Here is a 20459-nt window from a genome sequence, read left to right as displayed (position 1 = left end):
AAATTATTTCAGACCAGAGACTTCTGCTTCCATTTTGTCAGTTTTTCTAAACCAAAATGCCTGTCCTTATTACCTATGCCCACTCTGGTTACCCTATTTCTGTCCCCACCATGTATTGCTGGTAACAGATCATTTGCTTCTGTGCACATTGAGAAAGAAAGCATGTGCCAGGAGGGACCGCACTCCCGGGCCCATCCACACCCAACTGTAATGATGAGCTTGGGGACTTTTGAGTCAAGAAGACTTGAATAGTTTTTGGACTTTTAATTTATGCTGCAATGTTTGAAACATTAAGGAACTTTTAGAAAGGATGAATGGATGAATACTTAGCATGAGAGTCTGAGGTGAATTTTTAATGCCAGAGACAAAATGCCCAATATCTATATTTGTGGAATTTGTGAATATGTTACTTTCTGTGGCACAAGTAACCAAATTTATACAGTGACCAAGACTATGGGGGTCTAGCAAAGGATATGGAGTAGGTAACATAAGGAGCTGGATTTGGAAAATTGGAAATGAACAGCCCTGGTATATGAACCAAATTCCCTCCTCTGTCATTGAATCACAGCTATCCTACACTGCTAGATGTTTTGTTAAGAGGTTAAGGCTGTCTACTAGAAACAAAGCGTAATTACTTACCACTAAGTCATTTCTGTTATTTCTGAGAAAAAAAAAAAACCTTGAAGTTCAGCTTGTGCTAGTAATTTAACCACTCATTATTGTAACATGTTTGACATTAGTTAAGAAGTGAAGATTCAAGTCAGAAAGTCAAACCTAGCATTACAAAAAAGAAATTTAGTGATTTCTTTTGAGTTGTTTTTCCTTTTACTTTCTCACTAGTTTGCTGAAAAATTAAAAATAAATGAATCATCTTCCATTTAGGTGATAAAATCTCTGAATTTCAAAGCTGTTCATATTTCTTATAAACTTAAAAACAACTTTATCTTCATTTTTTAACATGAAAAAATGTCCAAGTTACCAGTTATTATGTACCCCACCCAAGATTAAAAATAATTTCTATTACTCTGGTTGACAGCATAATATTCTAAAATAAATACTACAGCTCATATATATCATTCAGTGCCTTTTCTATATAACTTTATAATGACTAAATATTCTAAATGCAGGCTTATCAAAAAAGTAGTCCCTAAGCGTTACTGTCATCTGAGAACTGGAGCAAAATAACTTTGGAATTCACCACTGTGAAATGGATTGTTTTTACATAACATAATAATAATTGACTGTGTTGGCGCCACATTCAAAACTAAACATTATTTCAATTAAAACCTTTATGTAATGCACCAAGAAATGAAACTGACAGGGATAGGAAGTAAGAACGTGAAGGGGAAGCCCAGAACTCCCTAGGGAATTCCAGTTTACAAAACGAATAAAAATATTACTTTAGATATTCCAACCTAATTGGTGGGTCATCACAAATCTGTAACTTGTTTCTAGTCTACTGTAACCTCCGTCTAGACAGAAGCAAACAGGACCAAGTGATGGAATACACGCTTCAGTCCCTGGCCACCCAGTAACTGCATAAACATTTTGAGAGAGGAAATACGTTCTTTCTGACTTTGACTTGACCATGATGTGCCTTCTTGACTTGTGTTTTTTAGCAGTTTGGCTCTGATGTGCCCTCATAGTGCTCCTCACTATTGTTCTATTTGGGGTTCACTGAGTTTCCAGAATTGGACGTTCCTACTTATTTTAATAAATGTGGAAATATTTTGGCTTCAAAGAGTTAATCTTGCACATTTTTTCTCTTTGAGACTCCTTTCCAAACCAGACTGTCCTATAAGCTATTATGGCTGTTACTTTAAAAGTTGTTTTTCCTCTTGCTTTTCACTCTGAATAAATTCTGTTGATCCATTTGTAGGTTCACTGACACTTTCTTTTGTTCTACCCACTACGGCTCCGGGCGTTTCTGAGTTCAGTTCTGTTTCTGCCACTGTGGACAGTGGCTGGAGTTATCGCTTTGCCCTTTTCACTTCCATTTGCTGTCTTCCTTTTAGGCTGGTTGGAGACACATTTAGGCTTACACAGGGGGCCAGTCAAGGTCTAGAGGAGAATCCCTGCCCAACCACAAGGCTTCTTCCATTCCTGTTCTTTTCAATTTCTAGCCATAAGGTCAGTGACATCATACGAAGGTACCATCTTGCTCCACAACCTAAAATAGTCACTTTTTATTGTTAGAATAAAGTTCAAAGATGTTAACAGGAAATTAGTGGAACCAATGTTCTAACAAATAGTACTTTCTATAAACAGCGCCGAAGGTAAATTCAGAAATTCCTAAGAAAAAAATGCATGTTATTAAAAGTATTTATTTATGTAAAAGACACACAGGAAAAAAAAAAAGGAAGAGCCACAAAGAGAGAGAGAAATATTCCATCTGCTGGTTCACTCCCCACATGTCTGTAACAACCAGGACTGGGCCAGTTCAAAACCAGGAGCTTCTTCCGTAACTTCCAAGGTAGGTACAAAAGCCCAAGCACTGGGGCTGTATTTTGCTGGTTTCCCAGGCCATTAGCAGAGAACAGGATTGGAGGTGGAGAAGCTGGGTCTTGAACTGGAGCCCATATGGGAGGCTGGCACCACAGGCAGCAACTTTACATGTTATTCCATAGCACAAGTTTTTGAAATGTAACAAATCAAGTCATAAGTTTGTAATAAATTCTACAAATTTTACTTCTGAGGAACAACCAGTGGCACTTAGAGAAAATACGGTGCATTTGAAGAAACCATCTGAACAGGTTAAAATACAAGCTTACTTGGATTGGGAGCTAACTGAATTGCTTTCCTCCAACAGAATATCTGTTTTTAGAAACAAAATGTAAAGAATATTTGGGTGAGACTAAGACTCTTGAGAAATTAGGATAAACTGGCATAATACACTGCCATAAATTCCTACCTAAAAAAAGCAGTATCTTCAGAGATACAGTTTTGCCAGCACATAAAAGCTATCTCCTGGGCCCAGCGGCGTGGCCTAGCAGCTAAAGTCCTCACCTTGAATGCCCCGGGATCCCATATGGGTGCCAGTTCTAATCCCGGCAGCTCCACTTTCCATCCAGCTCCCTGCTTGTGGACTGGGAAAGCAGTCGAGGACGGCCCAATGCACTGGGACACTGCACCCGTGTGGGAGACCCGGAAGAGGTTCCAGGTTCCCAGCTTCGGATTGGCGCAGCACCGGCCATTGCGGCTCACTTGGGGAGTGAATCATCGGACGGAAGATCTTCTTCTCTGTCTCTCCTCTTCTCTGTGTGTCTGACTTTCCAATGAAAATAAATAAATCTTTAAAAAAAAAAAAGCTGTCTCCTATTTCTTTCCAACTTTATGTACAGAAATAACCACTGTCCTCACTTCTTACACTATAGATGCTTAATTCGGTGTGAAATTTCCCTTGAACCAGGAAGTCATAATAACTATTTGCATTATAATACTTGGTATCTTGGCTTTAATTAAGATGTAAAATTTGTAGCACTGGCACATGATAAATATGCAAGTGTTTGAATATAACAAGTGTTAAGATTAGCTAAGCTTTGGGCCCAGTGGCGTGGCCTGGTGGCTAAAGTCCTCGCCTTGAACGGCCCAAAGCCTTGGGACCCTGCACCCGCGTGGGAGACCTAGAAGAGGTTCCTGGTTCCCGGCTTTGGATCGGCGCAGCACCGGCCTTGCGGCTCACTTGGGGAGTGAATCATCGGACAGAAGATCTTCCTCTCTGTCTCTCCTCCTCTCTGTATATCTGACTTTGTAATTAAAAAAAAAAAAAAAAAAGATTAGCTAAGCTTTTTCAGATCAACCTCCTTCTAGTTCTTTAGATTCAAGTGAGATAAAACAAACTTAATTTTTTTGAAACTGTTTGGACAACTTTGGTTCAGATCTCTGCCCTAGTGTTCCCAAGCCCATACAAGGTAACCATGTATAAGGTTGTGAAGATTTTGTGAAAAAATGCTGGAAAGGGGCTTCTCGATGGTACATGTTAAGTGCTTGAGAACTTCCTTTTCCCAAGTGAAACATCTGCTGTACTTTACAGTGGTGATAAACCATTAAATTAGGCAAGGCATTAATGAGAGTCATTTGCAAACAAGACTGAAATACCACAAAATTCCATTACTACTGCTACTACTACTACTATTACTAATACTTCTTCCTCCTCTTCCTCTTCTGTAAAAAATAATAGCCTTAACACACGCACATATATTTTTGCTTTTTGCTTCTCTCTTCCTGGTGCCTTACATGATGTTTTGAACTGTCCCATTCTCCAGGCAGTCGAATGTTCCCTTGTTATTACCTGATTGAGCACCAGCATACATTTGTTGGTTTGGCCATCATTATCATTCTGAGTTTTTTTTCCACTATCAGTTTTGCTTTTATGACAGACAAGAGAAGCACGAACTCCCACCTGTTGGCTCACTTCCCACATGTATCTAGGCTGAAGCTGGAAGCCAAAAATCCCGACTGATATGGGTGGCAGGGATCCAATTACTGGAGTCGTCACTTGATGCACTCCAGGTTCTGCATTAGCAGGAAGCTGGGAACAGAAGCAGAGCTGGGACTCAAAGTCACCTACTCTGGTATAGGATGTGGGTATCTTAATGAGTGTCTTAACTGCTAAGACAAATGCACCACTTCCATTACAGTTCTACCTTCCTCTTTGTTAAATGAACCCTCTTGCCACAAGAAAGCAACAGGAAATCATCTTGCTTTCAAGAATATCAAACCAGTAAAATTAGTTTCTGGGAGTTTTGCTAATATAAAGTTTCTCTGCTGTTGAATTAAAAATGGAAGATACTTGGACCTGGTGTGGCAGCCTAGCAGCTAGTGTCCTTGCCTTGCTCACATTGGGATCCCATATGGACACCAGTTCTAATCCCGGCAGCCCTGCTTCCCATCCAGCTCCCTGATTGTAGCCCGGGAGAGCAGTTGAGGATGGGCCAAAGACTTGGGACTCTGCATCCGCATGGGAGACCTGGAAGAAGCACCTGGCTCCTGGCTTCGGATCAGCTCAGCTCCAGCCAATGCGGCCACTTGGGGAGTCAATCAGCGGATGAAGACCCTCCTCTCTGTCTCTCCTCCTCTCTGTACATCTGCCTTCCCAAATAGGAAAAAAAAAAAACCTTAAAATAAATGGAAGACACTTGACTATTCTGTTCCTTCTAGAAACATTTTAAACCTAGTTTTTACTGATTCTCTAATTTTGTTCTTTTCCACTACAAAAGCCATTAGATACAATTTAACATGATTAAAGCCAACATTTTGCCACTTTTGTCTTAATGATTTCAATGTATTTTACTATTACACTTAGTAATGCCATTTTTTTCCTTTTATTCCTGAAACAATATCAGAAATTAATGGCACAATGATTGCCATATGAAGATGCTGCCACTGCGTAAACCAACCTACTTCTTGTCTCTGAGAAGATCTACCTATGATGGGAAAGGGGGTCTCCTTATCAAACTCCAGATCACCGAAGCATAGATGATGCAGGCATTTAATTTTTTTATCAAAAACAAGAGATAGTACATATACATAGTTTGTTATACATACAAGCCAGTTATAAATACAAGCATATCAAAAGAACAATCCTGCTTATGCTAAGCCACATCGTACTAGGAGAAATTATAGAAGTCTGGTAGTGAGCTACCTAATCTTTTAATAATATAAAATCACTTGTTCTTCTCAATGAAAAGCACACAATGAGATGTTGTATGAAAAGGCTCTGATTTCAAAACTTGATGAATAAAAGTAGGTTTCCATGATCACGTTTCTCCCTATTTCTCATCAATTTAAGTTGCATTTGAAACTAAAACCAGCATTTCTTTTTGTTTTGGTTTTTTGCTGTTGTTTTTTAGGAAATGGTCTCACCCTTGAGAAAAAGTGCTTTCTTTAGTTAAAACAGACTTATGGGAAACAAAATCTATTGATGCCTTATTAAAAGTTACCCTTGTAATTTGCAGTCAATCCACTACAAAAACCTAGGAGATACTTTCTTTGGATAGACAGCTTATCTGTATATTTAATAAACTGTAAATGGAATTTTTTCTGATATATCAGCAAAGATATGAGAGTATAACTTTTTGCTCAAGAGAGTATAACTTTTTAAAGAATTGCAGATGTGTAAAAATATGGAATAAAGGATAAGTAAATGTATATTCAAAGCAATCTGCTGAAAAATAAAGGTCAATGCAGCAAAATCCAGACATTACTGAGGTTGTTCAAAAACCAAAGAATTTTTATACAAGCAAATGCTTGCATCTATTTATCTTTTTGAGATTATATGAAATTTTAAACATGTTTGGGAAAGGCAGAGTGAAAGAGGGAGATGAGGCTGGTGATGTGACAAAGTGGATACTGACACAAGCCCATGCTGGCAGGCCATTGTGGTGTCAATTTATGTCTGGGCTGCTCCACTTCCAATCCATTAATTACCTGTTAAGCACCTAAAAAAGGCACTGGGAAATGCCAGAAGTGTTTGTGTCCCTAACATCCATGTGGAAGATCTAGATGAAGCTCCTGCCTTCAGCCTGGTTCAGCCTTGGTCCCTGCAGCCATGTGACGAGCGAGTAAGAAAGACCTCTCTCTCTCTCTAATTCTTTCTAAAACAAGTAAACCATCAAAAAAAAGAAGAAACACCCTCACAGAGGTAAAGAGGAGAGAGATTCATTCCATATGCCACTTCACTATCCCCAATACCCATACACCCAGGGCTGGACTGGCTGAATCTGGGAGTCAGAAATTCTACAAGGTGTCCTACTTGGGTGGGAGGGACCCAAGTACATCTGCTACCTCCCAGGCACAGTAACAGGAAGTTGGATTAAAAGTAAAGGCAGGACTCAACTTCAGGCTCTTCAATATGTGCTACAGGCATCCCAAGAGGTTGCTTAACCTTTGGTGCCACAACTCATATTTCCTTTGCTCCTCCTGTTTCCTTTCCTCAAATAATTATTATGAATTTAAGATTTTTTCTCTGTAAATCTGCCCTTCAAATAAATCTTTCTTTTACAGAAAACATTTATTTTTATTGGAAAGTCAGATTTACAGAGGGAATGAGAGAGAGACAAAGATTTTCTATTTGCTGATTCACTTACCAAGTGGTCACAATGGACAGAGCTGAGCTGACCCGAAACCAGGAGCCAGGAGCTTCTTCCAAGTGACCCGCACGGGTGTAGGGTCCCAAGGCTTTGGGCCATCCTTGACTGTTTTCCCAGACCACAAGCAGGGAGCTGAGTGGAGAGGCGGACTGCTGAGACACAAAATGTCACCCATATGGGAACCCAGGCATGCCATGCTAGATGGTCTTTTATTATTATTATTTTATCATAAAATTCCATAGGGATTTCCCTTCCCCATTCCCTAAATCCTTCCAGCCCCACACCAATTTCCCCCATATTATTACAATAGTATAGTCCTTCATAAACAGTCATAAGTCCATCATTCTGCTAGTGAAGTGTATCCTGACATTGCAGGTATGAACAATGGCACAGAGTCCAGTATGCTAACGTCAAGATATATCTAATAATTCCATCAGGAGTCCATCTTTAGTTTGAAAGTAGAGGTGCATACTGCATCATATGTTCATAACTAAATATCATAGTCTTGATTACACAGTTATTATACATCCCCTTAAATAAAAGCCATAAGAAAAAAACCAACAGGAAGAAATATAGAATATTTACAACAACACAAAGTTAAATAACATGGGACTGAATGACCAATGTGTTGCTGAAGAAGTGAAAAATCAAAAACTTTCTTCAAGCAAATCATGCTACTGTATGACCTATGTGTGCCACTCAAGAATAGATGAAATAGGGCCCGGCGGCGTGGCCTAGCAGCTAAAGTCCTCACCTTGAAAGCCCCGGGATCCCATATGGGCGCCAGTTCTAGTCCCAGCAGCTCCACTTTCCATCCAGTTCCCTCCTTGTGGCCTGGGAAAGCAGCCGAGGACGGCCCAATGCATTGGGACCCTGCACCCGCGTGGGAGACCCCGAAGAGGTTCCTGGTTCCCAGCTTCGGATTGGTGCAGCACCGGCCATTGCGGCTAACTTGGGGAGTGAATCATCGGACCGAAGATCTTCCTCTCTGTCTCTCCTCTTCTTTGTGTATCTGACTTTGTAATAAAATAAATACCTCTTTAAAAAAATAAAAAACTTTGAAGAAATGAAAACAAAAACAAAAATATCAAACCCTATGAGATGTAACAAAAATAGTATTGAAAGTGTTAGACATTTATAAGATCAGGTGCTTACACAAAATAGAAAAATCTCAAATAAATGATCTAGTAATACACTTCAAGGACTCAAGAAGAAATGAACAAGCAGCAAGAAATGATAAAAATCACAGCAAAAGTAAACAAGATCGGAACTAAAAAACTGTAAGTTGTAGCAAGAAACAGCCCTTTTTAAGGCAAGTAAAACAAACTTTTAGCCAGACTAGAAAACAGCCAAGTATTATTGGATATGAAAAAGAAAACATGCTAAAAAAAAGTGGTAAGGTGCTCTCTTCTTGCTGAATGGATCCTTTGGTTACTATGTGGTATCCTTCTTCATCTCTTTTAATATTATTCACATCAAACTCTGTATTATCTGATATAAGAATGCTATACCAGCTTGTTCATCCAATCCCCCAACTCCAGCCTTTTAATCTATACACAAAATGGTGCCCAATGTGGCACTGATAGTTTTCTGGGCCTGATGATCTTTGGGTCTGGGGATTACCCAGACCTATCTTGGGGGGAACTTGTAGGATGCCAATTTTGCCTGTGAGACCAGCGCAATGCTTTGAGCCAGAAATGAGTTTTCTCTTGGCTCAATGCCTGTGCAGCTCACCGTTGTTCACTTAACCCCCATAGCCTTTTGCTTGCTACATAAGATGGTGCCCAAAGTGGCACTGGTGGGGGGGTCTTAGCCTGCTGTGATTAGGTCTGGGGGCCTCCTGGACCTATTTTGGGTGGAACTTGTAGAATGGCAAGTCAATACTGTTTTCCCCGTGGAACCAGTACAATGTATTGAGCCAGAAATGAGTTTGTTCCTGGCTTTGGTGCATGTACAGCTCACTGTTGTCCCTCTAGCCCCCATAGCCTTTTCTTCAGTACACAAAATGGTATCCAATGTGGCACTCCTAAGAACCTGAGCCATGAAATCCACTCTGTTCCTGCACCGCCTGCTTGGGCTATCCCACTCTGCTTCTGTTCATGGCCAAATCAAGCAAATCAGCAGGATGAGCGGTTTTCTGCCTGGACTTACCTCCTGAGATCCCGGTGAACTCACCGTCCCACCTGGCCACTGGTGGAGCTCTGATCACTGATCGCTGACCACCACCGGGGTATCTTGTTTGCTACAGTACTGCTCTGTGCTCTCTGTTGTTTCCCTGTGTCCACAGTTGTCTGGGTGTCTCTCTTCTGTCGGGCTGTCTTCTCTTATTTCCTTTAATCACGGCCTCTCTGCTTCACCCTGCCTAAGGATTCCTCAACTGTTTAAACATGTCCTTATCCTATTCTGCCATCTTGTTTCTCACAAAAAAAAAAAAAAAAAAAAGGATTTTATTCCTCTAAATATGTGTATCACCTTTTTGAAATTTTCCTTTTAGTGCAAAACTGCTGGCTGATACAATAACAAAATAAATAATTAAAAAGTCACATAAGAAAGAAGACGACCATACACAAGAGTGGCACCACATGCTCAAGTTTATTATACAGTCACAAGTTACACATTGGAAACTAGTAGAACACTGTACCAGTTTTCACTAACTCAAATTAAGTTAGCAAATGACAGATTTTAAAAGATTCATTTATGTCTCACCCAATGTGGGTGATTACAAGAGAAGCTAAAGAAAGTCTTTTTATGTTACCCAGCAAATTAATTTGATATACACAGCTTCCATGTTACCTTAAAGTATTTCAAAGTTGTTTAAAAACTGCTATGGCATAGTTCATGTCCATCTTGAAATAAGATGGATCATTTGGGGGGTAAATAACTTCACCTGTATACCCACAACCTAAAAATAAAAAATATTAATAAAGGTTTGCTTATATGAAGGACCTAAAAATTATCTAATCTTGGTTACATTATTATATTGCACAATGACATCAAAAATCAAAGACTGAGTACCTCTCCCAAGTAGCTCATTATATTCCTAGAATTATAGTGAAATACATGTTACATGCTGCACATCAGAAGTTCACTGTTCAAACTAGACAACCAACAAGCTAAAAGGGATATCCTCCCAAGTACTCACGGATAACTTCTTTCACTTTTCTGGATGGACCTGTGATCAATTTAAAAATGTCGTTTTTCTGTTTATCAAACTTTTAAATACACAAGTTAATCAAGGGTATAAACAGGGTGACAGTGAGATAGACAATGGCCACATGCAAGTTTTCATAAAAACAGGTTATTCGTCTCCACCAGGTTTATCACTACATTCTGCAATTTAAGAAGATCTATGATTTACAAAATCTCTTTACATAATAAAAAGCAGCTGATTATGTGCTTTATTTTCCACAAAAATATCTCCCGTAGGGCCATGACTCACTATCAAAAATCCTTTACAGCTTTCTTAAAGGAGCCTGTAAAGTCTTTCTATAAACATATATATCACATTAATGACAACTAGGTGTGAATTAGTAGTTTCAAAACAGGTAGAACTATGGCAATATTTTGACTATTTTATCTTTCAGAATCATTAGGAATTTGGTCAAAATTAAAATAATTAACAAGGAAACATTATTTGGTACAAAGGGGAAGAAGGGTCCTCACATAAATATTTCTCATCTACCAATTCTGAAAAACAATGCCAATATATGAAATCAATACCAGTAATATGTATTCTGTACCAATGCTTTCAGCATTTTCTAGCTTATTCATGTTTTTTAAATTATCGGATTAGGAACATTTTAAACTTCAAGATGGATTTTAGTTTTCAACAGATTAGAATACATGAAGAAATACTTGCAGATTAAAGCTGCTTCCATAGACAATGATTTTAATATGCAATCAGATGCACTTACATGCTACTTTAAAATAAAAAGAATCCCAATTTTCTTTATGGAACAGGGTTTCAAACTATACTCCTTAAATTTCTGTAGAGATGAATTGTCACTTTTTTGAAAGAGAAATCAATATTGTTGCTTCAAATTAAACTTTATAATTTAAAACATCATGTTAATCTCTAATGATCTGAGCTACGCGACATAATAGAATAGATCATGTAAAGGCAACTACTTTTGCTTATGTTAAAGAGTGACTTTGTATCCAACATTTGTTTTCAGGAATGGGAAGTGTTAGGCGGGAAGACAATAAGTGAAAATTGTTTTAGACCAACTTAGTGACTGGTGACTAGAATAAAAACATTTGTTTCTTAAAAAGATTTAAATTGATTGATAATTAAAATACTTATTATGTATGACTAAGAGCTTTAAAGTTACTAAAGTCTATGTGCCAAAATCTACTGATTTTTAAATTCACTAAAACTAACCATAGGGACTTTAGTATGTTCCAACTTCTATAATTCACCTAAATGGACTATTTCATGAATACATTTTCTGTAGCTAAATTCAATCAATTGTGCATGAAATGATAAATAAATCTGAGTTTTTTTCAAAAAATATATAAAATAGTCAGTTTTTAAAGGGAAACAGCTGTTTCCTAGAGAGGATAGTAGCTAAATAGCTCTTAATCCTTCCTAACGCACACCATTATTGGGAACTACTGACAGCTATCCCCAGGCATTGGGGAACTGTAAATATTTAGTCCATTAGAAATGTAAAATCGTCACTACGTGGCTTTATTAAAAATCCTAGAAAAGTGATTTACATTAATAAATCTTAAAAAATCCTACAAAGGTTTTAATAAGTTGTACTGATTATAAAAATATCTTTTAAGCAGTTATTCTGACAGCTGAGACCGGTTTTACGTATTATGAGTAGTCCAGAGCTGTGACTGGAAGTAAACCAGTGACCTAACTTTTGAGTTTTGATGCCAAGTACTCTTACGGAGTAGAAATAGGAAATTAAGCTTCCTGTTACTTATAAAGATTCCTCATTGGTTTTGACCCATTCTCAGTATTAGTTTTGGAAATACAAGAAAAAATACACATATAAAAGGAAAATAAATTAATTAGCAACTAAAAATTCAGCTCTACTTTAAAAACATAATACTAAAGAGCAATTACACATCAAAGAACTACAAATATAAGTCTTTTAATGAAAATGCTTTCTTTTTTGTACTGCAAGTGGACTAAAGCAGTGGGATAGATGTACTTTGGAAATGAATTTCAACTCCATGAATTCAAGCTTCATGATGTTTAGCTAAAATTAAACTATCAGATAGAGAAGCACTTCTGACTATTGAACTAAATTTCAACATAGGCTTGCTTAAAGAATTTGCCACAGAAAATAATCTGTACAAGCAAAAATGCAATGAAACAGATTGCAGATTACATATAAATAAGAATTTAATAGTGTGTACCTAATATTAAAACAAATAGTGTACCTTTGTAGTCACGGGAAAGAAACTGCTAGCATCATAAATTTTTTAAGAGTCTACCAGGTGATATTAAAATCCAAGTCCATTCAATTCTAAACATTTTAGTATCTTGAAAAGTCAACTGTAGTGTCTATGTAATAACATTAAGTATCTACCCAAAAGATGAGGATGCTACTCTCCAAATGTCAATTGCTTTAAAACAATTAAAAACAAACAAGAAGAAACAGTAATTGTAAGGAAGCACTATGTTATATAAAGTATAACTTAGGCACTACTATTTTATCTACATTGAATTAAACCTATCACTTGATATTTTATTATTTAAATAGCTAAAAAAACCAAGTTGGTGTATATTGTGCTCAATCTATGTCTGAACTATTGATCAAGAGAAGGTTTTCAAACACTTGTATTGCTCTCACGTTGCAGGGAATAGCAAGGGGCACCATTAGGAGCAGAGTTCTGGAATCTTGCTAAGATGATGATTCTAATGGGTCAGGATGAAAGACAAGTTGCAAATTGCAGCTAAGTTTCAGAGTTTCCTTCCCCATTTTCATGAGGTTGAAGCTGTTCTCTTTCTTGTTCTTCTTGAGGTGGCCGGACTCGTTTAAAAAAGCCCATCTGTCAGTTGAAGAAAAACCAACCTTATTAACACATCAGCGCAGGTCACCAATAGCACTTTTTCAAAGACTAGAATATCAGAATATCTGTTTGCATTCTGTACAACTTTTCTTCCCTGAAATTAACAGGTAATACTCACCATGTTCCTCCCTTGTTTTTTATTCTTTCATCTTTCTGTTATTCCTTTCCCTCTTTTCTATTTTCCCCTCTCTCTCAGGCTTCCTCTCTTTCAAGATTCATTACTTACCCTGTACATGACAAATACCAAAACAGCCAGTAACAACAATCCTGCCAGAACTGCTAAAATGATCACCCATACGGGCACAGGCATGGGTGCTGGCTGAATGCCCCAGGTGACGTTGGTGGTAACCTAGCGGGGAATAGAAAGAGTTTTAGTCCTATTAGTAGTTTGCTATCACCAACTGTCTGAGTGCCTGTTACATTTTACTTTAGCATTATTCACATTATATTCTTTCTTTGGAAACAGGTTAACTTCTGACTCATCTGAAATGATTTTTGTAAATAATCCAGTTTATGATGTGCTGATTTTTTTTTTTACTTTAAAGATCTCCAAAATACTTTCAGTTGTTGAAATTAATTTCCAACTTTCTCATTTTATGGGAGGAAATTTCTGAAATTTCCCCAGCATAATGTACTTACGAGTATACTTCAAAGACTACAGACACTGTGATTTATACTTTGATATTTTTTTCACAAACTTTTTGAAGTGCCCTGATTATAATAATCTTACGTAGAACAAGGTGCTAGAGTAGAGCATCTACTTGCAGTAATTCTGGAGTGCAGGAGTGAAGCAGCAATATGAAACCAGGTTAACATCTTATCAAATAACTTCATTCCTTTACATGAATGAAGCAGTTGAATTGCTGTTTTCACAGAACAAAATCAAGATATCTAAGACATTTCAGTGAATGCATTTATCCCATTTCCCTAAATCAGTGACTTACCAATGTGGAATTAAAAATATCCTCAATTGGAAGATTCTTGTATGGAAACTCGATGACATTAAATGAAGCAGATGACTTCAGTGAATATGAATGATTCTGGTTTTCCTTCTATATGGAAGTCATAATGAGACAGTTACCTGAATGCCCGGCTTTTTCTTTTTTTATTTGAGAAAAAAATGAACGGACAAGTCTAGCAATGGTACATCTGTGTACTCACATTCATAAAGGTTTCAGTCCACAACAGTGACTTTATATACAGGATTGCACTCTTGCCTCGGTCCAGTCGCCCAACTTGGCATACAATCCTCAAGCACTGAGCAATTCCACAACCCTGTCAACACAAATTATTCACATTTAACAAATGGTCATTTCACCAGCTTTTCAATATTGAAAAATTAGATATTTTATTGTACTCTTTGAATGTAAAGGCCAAAGATAAATTATCCAGATTCTCTTGTAAGAATGATACATAAAAAGGCTAATGGTGGAGATTATAAATGCTTTTTGTTACAAAGGTGTTTTAATTTAGTTTTCAAAATATTTAATTATTTGAGAGACAGTGTAATAAAAGGAGAAACAGAGGGAAATAGAGAGGGAAATAGAGACCTTCCACCTACTGATTCATCACTCCTTGAATGCCAACAACATGCAGGGCAGGGCCAGGCCAAGGGCAGAAGCCACGAACAGCTATTTGGGTCTTCCACATGGGTGGATGCAGCACAATCATTTGCAGCATCATCTGATGCCTCCCAGGTGTATTAGCAGGCAGGCAGATTAGAAGTAGAGTAGCTAGGACTGGATTGAACACTCCAGTACACGATGGGGCGTTCCAAGTGGCAAGCTTTATCCACTGCATCACAACACTATCCCCTAAGGTGCTGATTTTACTATGATTTGTTATAGAAGGATAACATCTATAATATTAAAAGATTCACTTTTACAGCTAGAATTCAACATTCTTTAGGAAAACCCGGATCACCATGATTACAGTATGACATAAAAACAGGATCACAGTATCCCTTAGGAAAATAAAAGGAAACTGAATTCTTAATAGTTACTCAACGACAGATCTGTAGAAACCATATGGCTCCCTAACTGTCTCAGCCATATTCAGTGTGACTACCCATACCTTGAAGACTGGCACCAAATGAAACAAACATGCACCACCTAAGTGTTGATCACATCGTACTAAACATGGTGTACGCGTGCAGTAATGCTATCTGGCACCTGATACTGCCAGCTCATGAGCAGAAACTGAACTGAGCTTCCCTAGACTTATTAAAAGTCATCTAGGAAAAAGCCAGCAGTTAATTTCATTATATTTAATGGTGAAGGACTTGTTACTCGCCTTCTGAGACAAAGAATAAAACAGTGCCCACTCAAGCCACATCCCTTCAACACTGTCCAGAATGTCTACCTAATGTAATGGGTCAAGAAAAAAAAATCCAGATCAATAGGAATAAAGTAAAGTTGCAGGTGACAAAAATCTTCATGGAGAAATCTCTATGTAACCCAAGCTAAAACTAGTGAAGATCTAACACATAAGCATAGCAAGGTGCAGAATTCAAGATCAATAAAAACTGGCAAGGAAGTATTGAAACCGTATTAAAAACAAAATACACTGAAATTATTTAACCATCTGAATTTTTTATAAATACAATTCTGTAGGAAGACAGAGTGCAGGACCAAAAGCAGGGTAAGTAGGTAAAGGCATCTTCTAATTCATCTTCTAATTCATTCACTCTGTCATAATTTAATTTGTAGGGTCACCAAAAGAAGGTGAGAAAGGAAGCCACAGTGGTATTTGGCAGATGGAAGAACAATTCTCAAAGTTTGGAAGCAGAAACATGCTGGTGGCTTTCTGTTCTATGAAATGCAAGGTGGAACACGGAAGAAGCCCAGTGCATAAGGAGTGGAAAGCAAGCCAAGAGGCAGGAAGGACCTAGATGGTGCTGGACCTAACAGCCATCACTGTAGGCTCTGATTTTCCAAGCTAGATGCGTAGGCACCAGAGTGACAAGATCTCATTTACTTTCAAAAAGATTACTGAGGTATCTACATGGCAAATAAAATGCAGTGGGGAGAAGGGCAGGGAATAAAAGGCTAACTGGGTGTTCGGCAATAGTCCATGTTAGACAGCAAGGTGGACAGGGCTAGGCCATGGCACTGGTGAAACTAACATGAAGCTGGAGTCTGGGTATTTTAAAAGTAGATACTGATAGAATTTGCAGAAATATGGAATGTGAGATTCGAGAAAAATATAGGAGTCAAACATGATGCCCAGTAACATTTAAATGATGACATTTAAGTGAAATTTTTATAGGCAACTTGATATTGGCATCCATAAAATTTGGTGATATAAAAATAAGTGGGAACTGCTACTGAACATGAACACTGTACTAGGATTTCCACTAGAGGATGAGTTGTAAAAATGTCAAATATAAAAAAAAAAATAGTACCTTTAAAACATATAGTCATTCTGTAGGCTGACTCAATAAAATGTAACTATAATGCTAAATATGCTTTTAACATATTTTTGCTGAGGTCTTCTGGGTTCCTTTTTTAATGACTGCACTAAACACTCAAACATTAGAGTAAGGCTAACAAAAGGGAATGATTAAAGGAGGATAGCCATAAAAAGTAATTGGAACCAGTCCCGGCCCAATAGCCTATTTGGATAAAGCCCTCGCCTTGAATGCACGGGCCGGGATTGATCCGGGCACCAGTTCATATCCAGTCTGCTCCACCTCACATCCAGCTCCCTGCTTGTGGCCTGGGAAGGCAGTGGAGGGCGGCCCAAAGCCTTGGGACCCTGCTCCCAAGTGGGAGACCTGGAAGAAGTTTCAAGCTCCTGGCTTTGGATCTGCACAGCTCCGGCCATTGCAGACACTTAGGGAGTGAATCGGTGGATGAAGCATCTTTCTCTCTGTCTCTCCTTCCCTGTGTAAATCTGACTTTCCAAGAAAAATAGATACAACTTAAAAAAAAGTAATTGGAACCTAAAATAATTTTATTAGCCATCTATAAAGCTAGAGCATCTGAACAAAGTTTGGTGTTAATCTGACTAGGAGAAAGAAGACCAAATGGCATAAAAATGTGTGTAGCTCTTTCAAGCACAGCCATTGCTATTTTTGAATGTTCTTTGGCATTGATTCTGTAGTCACGTATTTTTGAATGTTTGTAATGAGTGCGCCTGAGGTGGCACTTACCAAAGTGTGAACGTCACCTTCAGCGAGGGCGAGATCCCGCCTCATGATGAGATGGTTCCGGTCACCCTGCCCAGCAACTGTGTCATTCTTCTCAGTTGTTTGCAAAGATGAGATCTGCATTATTAAAGGGTGGCATAGGATAAGAGAAAAACATTCCACACTGACATTTTGACTTGAACTCAGATTCTTGATTTAAAAAATAGTAAATGGAGAGACGAGAGAAGATGGCCGACCTGGGAGGACGGGCATAGAAAGGGAGGCGCTGAAGGAGAGACAGGGCGCGGCTGGAGAGAGATCTGCGGACTGAGGAACCACAGGAAGGAGTGCCAGAAGCTCCCTGGACATTGAGCATCCAAGAAGAAACACATGGTTCGGAAGAAATCCAGAGAAGGAACGCAGGAAACACAAAGACCCGGTTAAAACGTGGTGAGTCATCACGGGAAGGGGGCGCAACAGCGGGAAGCCCAGAGGACCCAGGGCAGCTGGAGACAGCAACACGGGCCCCTGGAGGCACCTAGCTTGGCGACTTTGTGGCGCTGGGACGCACAGGAACCCAGAGAGGTGGAGTGCGCCAGAGGTGAAAAAAAAAAAAAAAAAAAAAAAAGATTTTCGGGCTTTTCGCTCCCTGAGAGAACTATACTGAGACTGTCCCTGCTCAGTGCCCCCTGTCCCCCAGAATTCTCCCAGTCTGAGGCTGTGCGAGAATTGAACGTTCCAACTTGTGTGGGAGCCAGGGCGGAGAGCTCCTACAGGTCCCCCAGTGGTAAGGTGCAGGAGACTTGCGCAGCTTAACTCTCTCTACTGGACATAGTTGGGCAGACCACATAGTACAACAACTTCTGGGGTGCGCCAGCACAGCCTCTCACTGCTGAAAGCCCGTGGCCTCACAAAGGCGGGCACCAGCGGCGGGCACCAGCAGCGAGCGCCTGCAACGGGGAGTGCTGCTTCAGTTCCTCTGAGGGATCTGCCTCAGTAAAACCCCTCAGGGCAGCAGCAACTTCTGGTGTGCGCGCCTGCAGCTTCTCATTGCTGAATGCCTGAGGCCCCACAGAGGAGGCCGCCAGCAGTGCGCGCCTGCAGCAGGGAGTGCTGCTTCGGTTCCTCTGAGGGATCCCCCTAGGAAAACTACCCCAGCACAACAACAGCAACTGGGGTGCAAGCCAGCACAGCTTCTCACTGCTGAATGCCTGTGGCCCCACAGAGGCGGACACCGGCGGCGGGCGCCAGCAGCGAGCACTTGCGGCAGGGAGTGCTGCTTCAGTTCCTCTGAGGGATCTGCCTCGGTAAAACCCCTCAGTGCAGCAACAACTTCTGGGGTGCGCCAGCACAGCTTCTCACTGCTGAATGCCTGTGGCCTCACAAAGGCGGGTACCAGCGGCGGGCGCCAGCAGCGAGCGCCTGCAACGGGGAGTGCTGCTTCAGTTCCTCTGAGGGAGCTGCCTCAGTAAAACCACTCGGTGCAACAGCAACTTCTGGTGTGCGCGCCTGCAGCTTCTCACTGCTGAACGCCTGAGGCCCCACAGAGGAGGTCGCCAGCAGTGCGCGCCTGCGGCGGGAGTGCTGCTTCGGTTCCTCTGAGGGATCCCCCTAGGAAAACTGCCCCAGCACAACAACAGCAGTCCTCTGAGGAATCCCTCTGGGCAAACCCCTCAGCACACCAGCATCTGAGTTTCACATCAGGCCAGGGTTGGGCAGCTCCACAACTGCAGGCCCTGAAACAGTGGCCCAGATACACATAGCTAGAGCTACCGACGGCCTGACACATACTCCCCCACAGGCCTGAGGGGCGCTAGGGGTCTTCCAAATCCACCCCAAAACTACAGACAAGGAGCCCTGAAGCTACAAAATACTGCTACTAAGCCCTACCCCTGAAAACGCACACAGGACGAAAGGTCTAACCAACAGACCTTACAGAAACCAAGCTGCAGAGGGTTATAGACATTCAGGGGTTGATATAGCTATCCCCCCGCACCAAACATCTCCAATAGAACTCAAAGAAATTCTCCTTCAAAAGTAAACCTAAAGGAAGCAGCAAACTCACACCTACTCCAAACTACTGCACAAAGACCAGAAACTGTAGATAAACAAATCAGAGAATACATCCCTGAAATCAACAAGAAACAATAACGCAATGAGAAGAAACTTCAGAAAAGGCAATGATCCAGACGAGAGAGCCAGTACCTCACCAAAAAAAGACCAAAAGCCAATATCTATTTCGGAGACACGAGAAGAAGACATGGAAGCTCTACCAGACAAGGAATTTAAAAAAATAATGTTAAAAGCTGTCAGAGACAATGAGAAGAACTGGGAAGACTTCAAGGAATTCAAGAACCACATAGTCACAGAAATTCAGCAAGTCAAAAACAAAATCCTTGACTTAGAGCACAAACTTGAGAGCCTAACTAACAGAATAAATACAGCAGAAGAGAGGATCTCTGAAACCGAAGACACACAAAATGAACACTCCCAGCTCATTAAACAGCTAGAAACAAGCCTGAACAAAGCCAATAAGACCATTCAGGAGATGAAAGACAACCTAAGAAAATCTAATATCAGAATTATGGGACTGCCCGAAGGAGCAGAAAGAGAATCAGGAATGCAAACGGTGCTCAACGAAATTATACAGGAAAACTTCCAAAACACTTGGAACATGAACCCAGCCCAAATCCAGGATGGTCAGAGGACTCCCAGCAGATATGACCCAAAGCGATCTTCACCCAGACATATGGTGCTCAAGTTCCACTCCAACGAAGACAAAGAAAGAATCCTAAGACAAGTACGAAGCAGAGAAAAGATCACTTTCCGGGGAAAACCAATCAGGATCACTGCTGACTTCTCTGAAGAGACCCTACAAGCAAGGAGAGAATGGACAAAGATCTTCCAAATCCTGAAACAGAACAACTGTCAACCAAGATTAATGTACCCAGCAAAGATCTCATTTATATTCGAGAACGAAATCAGATACTTCCATAGCAAAGAGAAACTTGAAGAATATGCCAGCACAAAACCAACTCTTCAAAATCTCCTTAGAAATGTGCTAAACACAGAAAAAACAGGGACAAACCACAAGCAAAGATGGCAAACAGGAAGATCTCCCCACTAAAGCCCACACAAGGAGGGGGAATTACACAGTTACCAACACCCACAAAGACACATATGTATGGCAGGGCAAAATCGCAGCATCT

At 40.0% G+C, this 20459-nt stretch overlaps 1 protein-coding gene across 1 annotated transcript in view; it reads right to left on the bottom strand.

Moving 5' to 3' along the window:
- Positions 1-11922: 11922 nt before the first annotated feature.
- The window catches only part of ITGAV (integrin subunit alpha V), a 105612-nt gene continuing 97075 nt past the window's right edge, over positions 11923-20459 (bottom strand). Inside the window, exons 26-30 of the mRNA XM_058664703.1 lie at positions 17275-17388; positions 14283-14396; positions 14066-14173; positions 13348-13470; positions 11923-13100 (exon numbers count right to left, since the gene is read on the bottom strand). Coding sequence (XP_058520686.1) covers positions 13005-13100; positions 13348-13470; positions 14066-14173; positions 14283-14396; positions 17275-17388 — 555 coding nt within the window. The 3' untranslated portion in view covers positions 11923-13004. The remainder of the gene's footprint in view (positions 13101-13347; positions 13471-14065; positions 14174-14282; positions 14397-17274; positions 17389-20459) is intronic.

The sequence above is a fragment of the Ochotona princeps genome, chromosome 5 (genome assembly GCF_030435755.1).
Source record: "Ochotona princeps isolate mOchPri1 chromosome 5, mOchPri1.hap1, whole genome shotgun sequence".
Classification (NCBI taxonomy): domain Eukaryota; kingdom Metazoa; phylum Chordata; class Mammalia; order Lagomorpha; family Ochotonidae; genus Ochotona; species Ochotona princeps.
This window is presented reverse-complemented; position numbering and strand designations above follow the sequence as displayed.